The sequence below is a fragment of the Olea europaea genome, unplaced genomic scaffold, assembly GCF_002742605.1.
Source record: "Olea europaea var. sylvestris unplaced genomic scaffold, O_europaea_v1 scaffold1137, whole genome shotgun sequence".
Taxonomy (NCBI): Eukaryota; Viridiplantae; Streptophyta; class Magnoliopsida; order Lamiales; family Oleaceae; genus Olea; species Olea europaea.
Genome location: NW_019228757.1, coordinates 250329 through 260114, shown reverse-complemented (window position 1 = coordinate 260114; position 9786 = coordinate 250329). Strand labels below are relative to the sequence as shown.

The 9786-nt window shown below is 35.4% G+C and overlaps 3 protein-coding genes and 1 non-coding gene across 4 annotated transcripts in view; all 4 read left to right on the top strand.

The window, feature by feature from the left end:
* Positions 1-3947, top strand: part of LOC111373491 (ubiquitin carboxyl-terminal hydrolase 12-like) — a 15438-nt gene extending 11491 nt beyond the window's left edge. Inside the window, exons 11-21 of the mRNA XM_022996022.1 lie at positions 501-568; positions 710-887; positions 983-1084; positions 1175-1246; positions 1757-1822; positions 2118-2183; positions 2553-2639; positions 2766-2882; positions 3046-3120; positions 3231-3317; positions 3439-3947. Coding sequence (XP_022851790.1) covers positions 501-568; positions 710-887; positions 983-1084; positions 1175-1246; positions 1757-1822; positions 2118-2183; positions 2553-2639; positions 2766-2882; positions 3046-3120; positions 3231-3317; positions 3439-3480 — 960 coding nt within the window. The 3' untranslated portion in view covers positions 3481-3947. The remainder of the gene's footprint in view (positions 1-500; positions 569-709; positions 888-982; positions 1085-1174; positions 1247-1756; positions 1823-2117; positions 2184-2552; positions 2640-2765; positions 2883-3045; positions 3121-3230; positions 3318-3438) is intronic.
* LOC111373489 (putative phosphatidylglycerol/phosphatidylinositol transfer protein DDB_G0282179) lies at positions 3558-8074 on the top strand. Its single transcript, XM_022996021.1, has 6 exons — positions 3558-3640; positions 3834-3918; positions 4131-4203; positions 5294-5404; positions 7218-7378; positions 7649-8074. Exons 1-6 carry the CDS (start codon positions 3558-3560, stop codon positions 7760-7762), a joined length of 627 nt encoding a protein of 208 aa, XP_022851789.1. The 3' UTR covers positions 7763-8074.
* TRNAR-CCU lies at positions 4514-4585 on the top strand. Its single transcript has one exon. It is a non-coding gene; the product is annotated as a tRNA-Arg (tRNA).
* A 794-nt stretch (positions 8075-8868) lies between the features above and the next one.
* Positions 8869-9740, top strand: LOC111373488 (uncharacterized protein At5g39865-like). The gene has a single exon (XM_022996020.1). The coding sequence runs from the start codon at positions 9162-9164 to the stop codon at positions 9738-9740; it is 579 nt and encodes a 192-aa protein (XP_022851788.1). The 5' UTR covers positions 8869-9161.
* The last annotated feature ends 46 nt before the right edge of the window (positions 9741-9786 follow it).

Here is a 9786-nt window from a genome sequence, read left to right as displayed (position 1 = left end):
TGGAGGTGTCACTAATCGACTCTAAATTAAATGAATGACAACTTAGGTTGGCATGTCTTTCGTAGATTTGAAGCGGCTCCCTTTCATGATACTTACAATCTGAATAGACTTGGTTAGAAGTGGAAGGGGCAGACTAAAACTAACATGGATATTGGTTTTCAAGGATTTGGATCTTCACATAGATTTGGAAATGAACCAAACAGAATGGGGGAAAAGGATTTACATAGTTGACTCCTAATTTATTGTATATAAGGCTTAGTTTGTTGTGGTAGCACATACTATTCATCTTAATGGATAAACATAATTAACGTAACCAATAAGACAGCATAATAGATTCACATGAAAGTATTCTAAGATCTTTTTCAAGTCCCTACAAATTTTTGAGGGCTAGTTACATCTCTATTCTTTTATAACTCTTGTGTATATCTTTAGTGACTAAGCATGTTAATTTGGTGCTTTTTCATTATTCCGACCTCTTTTTTTATCTTTTAATATGAATCGACTCTCGGCAGATTGTTCATTTTCGAGCTTTGGAGAGACCTAAGGAGGATGGTTTCAGCCTAGAGTTGTGAGTATTTATTAACCTGTTATAATTTCTGATACAGTTGGGGACTGTTCTTGACTATTACTAGCAGTTAGTTTAATTGCGGTCTATGCTACCTTTTTTATTAGTCTTGTATGTTTTATAACCTTTGGCATAAATCTCTAGAGCAAAGAACCACACTTATGACGATGTTGTGGAAAGAGTGGCTCAATACCTTGGTTTGGATGATCCATCTAAAATCCGTCTTACTCCTCACAATTGCTATTCTCAGCAACCAAAGCCCAGTCCAATCAAATACAGATCAGTTGATCAGTTGTTAGATATGCTTGTCCACTACAATCAGGTAGCTCTGACACAGTGTGAGCTCAGTATGTTCCTGTGGGTGACAATTTTGAGGTTGGCTTATGATGTCAATGGATTGATAATTTTCCTGTGCAGATCTCTGATATTCTGTATTATGAAGTTTTGGATATTCCTCTTCCTGAACTGCAATGCCTTAAAACTCTGAAAGTTGCCTTTCATCATGCCACAAAGGATGAGGTAGGTGAAAATACAGATGCCACTGCTCTGTTCTTTCCTTGCCAATTTGAGTATAAAGTCATATGATCTAGGGTGCACTGTTCCTATCAGGCTGTAATTCTCAACATCAGATTGCCTAAACAAAGCACTGTTGGAGATGTGCTTAACGAGATCAAAACAAAGGTTAGTTCTGTGCTGTGAATAATTTTATCGTACATTATGGATATTACTTAGCCCTTGTTTGGCTATGGATCTTACTTAGCCCTTGTTTGGCCTCCACTATAATGTGAAATTTGGGTCAAATGTATTTTGGAATAGTAATTTTTGGGAGTGTGTGGTTAAAAAAGAAAGAAAAGTTTTTGCTTTATGAGTCATATTATTTTATTGGAGAATGTGTGATTGAAAAGAAGAGAGAAAAATGTATTGAAATTTTAATGGGGGCCAAAGAAGGGCTTAACTGAAAGTTCTATAATATATACCTTATATAAAATTTTGCCTAGGTATTAGTTGAAAATATATCATTAGTCTTGTGGGAAAAAATTATGATTACAATTACAGTTTCATAATAATTACTATTTACAGGTTGCTTGCTTTTACCTCTGCTCCTACTTACAGAGTACTTTTTAGATCCTGCCTCCAGAAAAGGCAAGAAAAAATCGGCAGGTTTTTTACATTTGTTGTATGCTGAAACAGGTAGAGTTGTCTCACCCAAATGCAGAACTTAGATTGCTTGAAGTTTTCTACCACAAGATTTATAAGGTAGTGATCATCATCCTGAAGCTTTTCTGTGTTTTTACGCTGTTGTAGGCCTAGCCTTGTTGAGTTGGATTATGATTTAGCCTTTATCTTTTATTGGCTTCTGTTTCACTTCTTTGAAATGGATTGTTGCTTGGTTTTTCAAACCCTGCTAGAAGACATGTTGCCACTATATTTGTGGCCAGTAAATTAATTTCTGTGCTACAAAATCAGTTGCTTGTTATCGTTGAGTGGATTTTAATTTTTATTGAGTTCAGTTTTGTAGATTTTGTAATCAATTCTCTTGACAAATCTACAGATCTTTCCTCTCAATGAGAAAATTGAGAATATAAATGACCAGTACTGGACATTGCGGGCTGAGGAGGTGAGCTGTCTTGTTCCTAGAATCGCTCTTTTGTACTTTTTGTTCATTCTCTTTCTCACATGCATATACAAGTTGTCTCTTCTCTTTAAGGACCTAGTTCATGTTAATGACTTTTGCATCTAATAATATGAATAATGGAGCTGAGTAGAGTTTGAACTTTGATCATTAACACAATTGTTGAAGAGGCACTTTGATTTTGTACTTCAAATCCAATGTTTATTTATTTGGAAGTGGTCGTTTGTATGTGTTGGCGTTATTTTCCATGGTTTTACAGTTTGGTAAATCTTGTATGAATTATTTTCTACATCAACAGTTATTTTGATTTTGCTACAACTTTTGATGGGATTCTTGTCATATGTTATTTGTCAGATTCCAGAAGAAGAGAAAAAGCTGGGTCCCAATGACCGCTTGGTTCATGTTTACCATTTCACAAAAGAGAGTGCACAGAACCAAATGGTATTTGAGGATTATCAATATTTTTATTTTTTATCTAGTGCAATATGGTTGTTTTTGGGTAGAACTGAAATTATCAAACAATGATGAGCATGATAATAACATATATATTACAATGTTATTCAATAGCAAGTCCAGAATTTTGGGGAACCCTTCTTTCTGGTCATTCATGAAGGCGAAACTTTAGCGGATGTTAAAGTCCGGATTCAGAAGAAATTGCAGGTTCCAGACGAGGAGTTTTCTAAGGTATATTATGTTACCTGGTTTACATGGATACTACATTTACATTTTTGTACAATCATGTAGCACTTTCTAAAAAATTTTGTGCTGCACAGTAGTTGCGCTTGTAATTTAGTTGCTTTATAGCACTGACTTTGGGTATTTGATTCTTTATTCTGTTAATATTTAGTGGAAATTTGCATTTTTGTCGCTGGGACGTCCAGAGTATCTTCAGGACTCAGACATTGTATCCAGCCGTTTTCAGGTCATTATTTTCAGTACTGTCTTTATATTCTTATTAATCCTTTTCATTTATCCCATTTCTCTTGAATCTTCATTAACAATTAAAGCAAATTTACTTGTATTCTTTCATAGAGGAGAGATGTTTACGGTGCTTGGGAGCAGTACCTTGGGTTGGAGCACTCTGATACTACCCCTAAGAGGACTTATGCTGCAAACCAGGTATACTTCTTGCATTGCCTAGGTGACATTGTCTGTTCCGGGGAAAAAATATGTATTCCTCGTTAATAATATCAAGTGTATCAATGGTTTACTTTTCGTGGGCATTTTTTGGTGATTGCAGAATCGCCACACCTTTGAGAAGCCTGTTAAAATATACAATTAGGAAGGAATCAATTGCACTCTGATTGGTCGTAAGCTCATACCTCCTACGCCACAAAGAAAATGTAATAATTTATAAACATGGGATACGGAGAAGAGAACGCAAGGCAGAAAAGATATACTGTGCTGCTGTTTTTTCACCTCTTTTTTCCGCTGCAAATTTGGTTGGTTTGGTAGATTTATGATTATTTGAATGGGATATGGAGTAGTTTCTAGTCCCAATTGTACTTTTACTTTTTGCTTGTTTGTACAAAGTGCTTGAAATGACTCGGGAATTTACATATATAAACATACAGATAAATGATGTGATACATATGACAAGGTTTTGTTGATGGGGTTGTAAAAAGTATGTAACAGTTATATCTCTAAATTCTCTTCTATGTTGTTAGATGTCACGTATATGGTTAGTAGGGGTGGAACTGTAAAAGAAAACGATTATGCTGTAATTTATTAGTGGAGATTGATCTTCTAGTCCTCCCTTTCCACAAATTCACTTTATGCACACAAAAATTTAGCAAAATCACCTTCCAAAATGTGGGTTATTTGAGCATTTGAACAAGTGACTCTGTGTGTGTGTGTGTGTGTGTTTTTTTTTTTTTTTTTTAAAGGTACCACTGGCATGAATACCTCACCTTAAACGTGCTCGGTCTTTAGATGCTCAAGAAAGTTCCCCATTATTTTCTCCACTCTTGGGTGACTAAATGTGCATCATCGATTTGTTGTGGTGGTGAGAATGGGTGGAAGAATAAAAAAACCAAAAATGCTATTTGTGCATAATAGAATTAAATAAATAATGATTTATATACGGATGAAGTGTTAAAAGATGGTGGACATATGTATATAAATTTTTTATTGAAGAAATTTTGATGTAATCATATTTTACATCATGTGTATGTAAATCATTATTTACATGTAGTACGAGTAAAATAAAAATTAGCTACATTTTTAAAATGCACCTTGTTGGTTGGCAATTTTGATAATTTGATAGCAAGAAACAAAAATAAAGTATTTATCTTTAATACAAAGAAGTCACGGTAGCGCCTGTAGCTCAGTGGATAGAGCGTCTGTTTCCTAAGCAGAAAGTCGTAGGTTCGACCCTACCTGGCGCGAGTTAGTCTCATATTTTGTTTTGCCGTTTAATGTTCCTAATAATATATAATCTGGGAAAATAGATGAATTTAACCACTTCTCTCACCCGCTTCTGCGATTTTGAGTTTTGGAGGTGAAATTTGCAAAGCCTCCGTTCGGCCCCATTAAATTCAATTTTATTTTTCTCTTATATTTTTAATCACGTAATATTTCATAAAATAATATTACACAAATTATGTTCTTTCTTTATCAACTACTTATTCTTCAAAAAAAAAAAAAAATAGTATTTCACTCATTATAATTTAAAATAATGTAGGTCAAATCAGAAGAGTGATTACTTGTGTTGGGAACCTTACAATTTTGTCAATTAAATTATGAAATTTTAGTCCTCACTATGTCAAGTTCCACCACCCATGATTCCCCAAATGAGAAGCTAAATCATAACCGATCTTTCACGCAATTATTCGGTAGCATTCCAATTTAATATTGAATCACTTTAAAAAAGTATCTATGCTTATACTTTGCATCACTTGACACTTTATTCGCCTGGTCCAATGTCGAGTTGACTCGNCCAAGATTTTTGTTTTGATGATTGATTGGATAATGGAACCTTAAACAATATAATCAAGAATTAAAATTTGGTTTGTTAAGAGGAATTTTCTAAGAGAAATCTTTATTTCTATGTTGTTTTGTTGATTATAATTTTTTGGTCTTGCCATTCTCCAAATGAATTGCAGATAAGAAGGCTAACTATGATGTTAAGGTCAGTGGAGTCGAGATAACTCCTTTCCCTATTTCTAGAGGCAAAGAGACCACCTTCAGCATTGCTGCATCTTCTGGTAATAGCATGATTTCATAGGCTTCACACACTGGAATTTGATTTTTATAATTCTCATTTTCTGCTCAAGCATTTGTCAGTGTTACGAGTACTTTGCATACATGTCTTTTCAGTAAAAAATTGAGAACATTTTTTGTTTACTTTGTTGTTCTGATAGCTTCTTTGTGATATAAAATGGACGGAACATTTTCCTAGAAAATAGTACTCCTTCATCGAAAAATACCGTGACTTCGACTTAGTCAAATTGAGTTTCATTAGTTTTGGTACTTCTCTATATGCAAAATAGACTCAAGATGGTAGCATTTATATGTATTTTAGCATTCACTTGATTATGTTTCCAAATATTAAATGAATGGTAATTCATTCAGTAAATTTGTTTGCTTCAGCAAAATATTCCCGAGAATCGGATTTTTTGGCAAGGCATATTTAAAAAATCCATTTACAAAGTGTTTGGCCTTGAAAAGTTAAAGAACCAGTTTTTATGCGACAGAGGTGTATTTTATCTCATTTTTCCAAGGTGGAAGGTAGGTTGCAAGAAAGAGGAATAGTACTCTCTTACTCTTATTCAATATAACCTTTGAATGGTAAAGTACTTGTGCTAATATCTTGTATGGAAAACCAGAAGATGAGATTAATAACTTTCCTCTTATCCATTTCTTTTATCTGAAAGGTACTGCTTCTTATACCTCCTATATTTTTCTGTGTTTTATATTTCTTATCGACCAATTCCCGTATGTATAAAAGAGAAGCATCAGTAGCATGTCTTTTTACTGATCTTTGATGGTCGACTTTAAAGTATGCATTATGGGTTTAATTTGGTTTTCTAACTTATTGGTAATGAATAAAGTAGTAGGACTAGATGCCTCGCTCACTATGTATCCCCTATTCTGTCCTAAATTCTCACTTTCTCCCTCTAATTTTCGTGTACCATCAATGGAAGAATGTATCATAAGCTCATTGGCATTAGATCAGCACAAGTTTAAATTTTGAGATCACTGGGTGCTGCGAAATGTACTCTACTTTGATTACTTGGACGATAGCCATCTAGTATGTAACAATTCCTTTGTTTGAGAACTCTAATAGCATTTTTATTTCTTCATAGCAACATGTTTGATTGATGCCAAGACAATAGTTATCCCGTAAGTACACTATTTCTAGCTACCATGCTTAAGAACTGTAAGACAGCATTAATTACTTTTTGGCTTCTAATTATCCACCTAGGACAGAAACAAAAAGGAGCAACATTTGGTTTCTTGCTAGAAACGTATTTGGCATTATTAATAATGCCCACCCGCACCCCCAGCAGATTTTATGGTAGTTTGTACTTGTGATTCTTCACATGTTTTGGGAGTAATAATCACGTTGGCTAATCCTTTGGGGATTCATTGATTCTCACCATTTTGGACGTAGATGTAGACCTTTTGCATTACCATTTTCCTTATATTGACTGGCTTTATCTTGCGGCTTCACCCCGTTGTGTGTGCTTTTAGTATGCTGATCATTTTTAGACCTTTTGATGTATATCCAGTTATGCTTTCGTCAATAATGCAACAAGCTTTCATTTATTTAGAGTATTTCTTCATCCTTTCACTTGAGTTGGGTGGCATTTTATAACCTAGTTTGGAATGTGTGGAGAAAAAGAGACTGCCAAATGAAAGAAGATTTATCACACGCTAATGAGTTGATATAAACCATGCAATTAGAGAATCTTATTAAAGATTATAATTTCAAACATGCTGCATATTCTGCTGAATGTTGCTTCAAGTGTAACTTGTTCTTGTGAGCTGAAGATTTACCTTGAACTTGCCGTGCAGATAGGGCATTCTCTGGTGGGAAACTTACAATTGATGTTTCATATTTTGGATTTCATGTCCATGGTGAGACCCATGACCTCTGTGCAAAGACGGCCTGTCCAGTTTCTGTGGGTGATTTTGTGATTTCGCATTCCCAATCTTTACCTGGAATTACCCCACCCGTAAGTCACCTTTTTTTACTATGTTTCAGTAGTATCATGTCGATGATGTCTAGCATTCCCGTTATTGCAAACCATGTCAAGTCTAACTTCATGTATTGCACTCTGATGAAATGAGGAGTATCCACTGAAAAAATTCATTTTGCCCACACGACACAAACAAAGAAAACGATTAAAGGGAAGCAAAGAAAATACAAAAATTGGAGAAAGTGCCATGATTTTTTATTTTTTATTTTTATTTCTTGGAACTAACGTTCTTCTTGACATACCCAGGGTTCGTACACTCTTAAAATGTCAATGGTGGATGAGAACAAGAAGCAATTGACTTGCATTACTTTCTACTTCAGCATTGGGCTTACGGCATCAGAAACTTTGGCTTCCAGTTAAGTGCTCTCGAGGATTCGCTCCATCGAATTCCAGGCTTTAGATGTAAATAAAAAGTTTCTATTCCTGATGGAATAAACCTCGTATCTGTCAATCCTGATTAATCCTTTTTCTTTATTGAGACTGTTTACAATTTCCACTTACGAGCTTTCTTGAGAACATCTCGAAATCAAGTGGGCACTTACCGTTTGTTTCCTAAACTAACAGTTCATGTAAAATTTATATAAAAATAAATTATTGTGGTGTATTGATGGCGGTGGATGGAAACAATCTTTAATTTACATGCAGGATTGAAGTATCCAAGGCCTTAATCAAGACATTCAAGCGTTATCCATCAATATGTATTCTGTAATCATAGAAATGTACCTTAACTAACGTGTATATAATAATCTTTGGACCACTTTTTGAATGATTTCTATCACACAACCGTGACATGTCATTAATTTGGGTTCGAAATTCGAGTATTTATTGAGTTTCCATAGGGTTCTCAACTAGTTTAATATTTTTTATTTGTGTAGGAGGCGAAGAGGGATTCTTATAATTATTCATATTCATTGACTATGTTAGTTATAAATACAGGGAAAAGGCCAAACGACCCGCACTGTTGACACTTTAGGTGACAGCACTTTCACATGGCCGACATGGGTCCTCCATGAATAAAATAATCCTGGTCCCCATGTGCGTGTATTATGTAAATCATGCGATCACCCGCGCGGGCTATGTAGCTCGGTCCTAAATGCAATGCAAGTCTGATATGCTTTCACCAAGTATTGCTTTACATGCTTGTTTGGTGTGTCATATTGAAAAAGATTAAGGAATATAATTGAGATGATTTTTTGATAAATTTTTTTATTAGTATCGTCCAACCGAACATGTAAATAAGGTATTGACTTACAGGGACATGGCTCATGGCTGCTGGTGAAAAGGTTTAATCACCAAACCTACTTTATATCCAAAAAGTCTAATACGAAGAATGGGAAGGAACCAAATAAAAAAAGGGCTGCTTTGGCTTCCTTGGGACTGAATTATGAGTCCATAGTGAAGGGACGTGTTGAAGTGAGGTGATTCGAGAGTCTTCTCTAATTAGTTTGTTGTCAGCACATGTGATCCCTATTCAAGAAAGAACGTGAAAGCGTGAATCCTTAGTAAGCTCAAAAACATTTCGACAATCGCTCAGAAACAAGGCCTAGTTTTTCATTCTTTCAAGCCTCAACTTCTCACAAAGAACACAGCAATGAAAATCTTCCTAACTAATTAGCCAGCAATATCAGTGTATCAGGACTCGTAAACAATGTGCCATATGATGAAAAGTTTCGACCCTACATAAGATCAACATCAGGTACAATTATTATCCGAGGTTGATCATTTATTAGAGATTGGCAAATCAGCTTGTCAACCACTAATGGGAGAAATCGAGGGCCATTCTGAACTCATTCATGCACCTTGCTGCAAGCTGAATGGCATGGAAGATTCTGGAAGCCGTGAAAGGAAGGAGGATAATGATGAATTCCCATCTCTAACGGACTTTGAAGAGAGATGTCCTCCAGATGGAACTGATTCAGTCATACCCTACACCACCGGCCTGAGAGGAATCTGGAAAACTTTCGAAGACTGTAATGCAATCCGGTTTCTTTTGGAGAGTTTTAGAGTAGTTCACTACGAAAGAGATGTTTCGATGCACTTGGAATATAGAGACGAGCTGTGGAGAGTACTCGGAAGTCGAGTAGTTCCCCCGAGGGTTTTCATCAGAGGTAGAAACATTGGAGGGGCTGATGCAGTCGTAGGATTGCACGAAAAGGGAAAGCTAAGAAAACTCTTACAAGGGATATCCTTAACTCAATCAAATACTCTTTGCAATGCTTGTGCTGGAATACATTTTGTTTTATGTTTCCACTGCAATGGCAGACGGAAAATCGCTCCGGAGGAGCAAGCCAATGTATTATCAACCATAAGGGGTCCAGATTGCAATGAAAGTGGATAAATTAAGTGCTCAGTTTTGCTGCTAGAAATAAGAGTGTGTTTGATTA

Excerpts from the sequence above, each read along its gene's own strand:
- LOC111373489 (XM_022996021.1), top strand. The coding sequence starts at position 3,558 with ATGGGATACGGAGAAGAGAACGCAAGGCAGAAAAGATATACTGTGCTG. Across the intron at positions 3,919-4,130 it reads TAAAAGAAAACGATTATGCT|ATGCTCAAGAAAGTTCCCCA; the intron begins GTAATTTATTAG and ends CTCGGTCTTTAG. Across the intron at positions 4,204-5,293 it reads ATCATCGATTTGTTGTGGTG|GAATTGCAGATAAGAAGGCT; the intron begins GTGAGAATGGGT and ends CATTCTCCAAAT.
- LOC111373488 (XM_022996020.1), top strand. The coding sequence starts at position 9,162 with ATGGGAGAAATCGAGGGCCATTCTGAACTCATTCATGCACCTTGCTGC.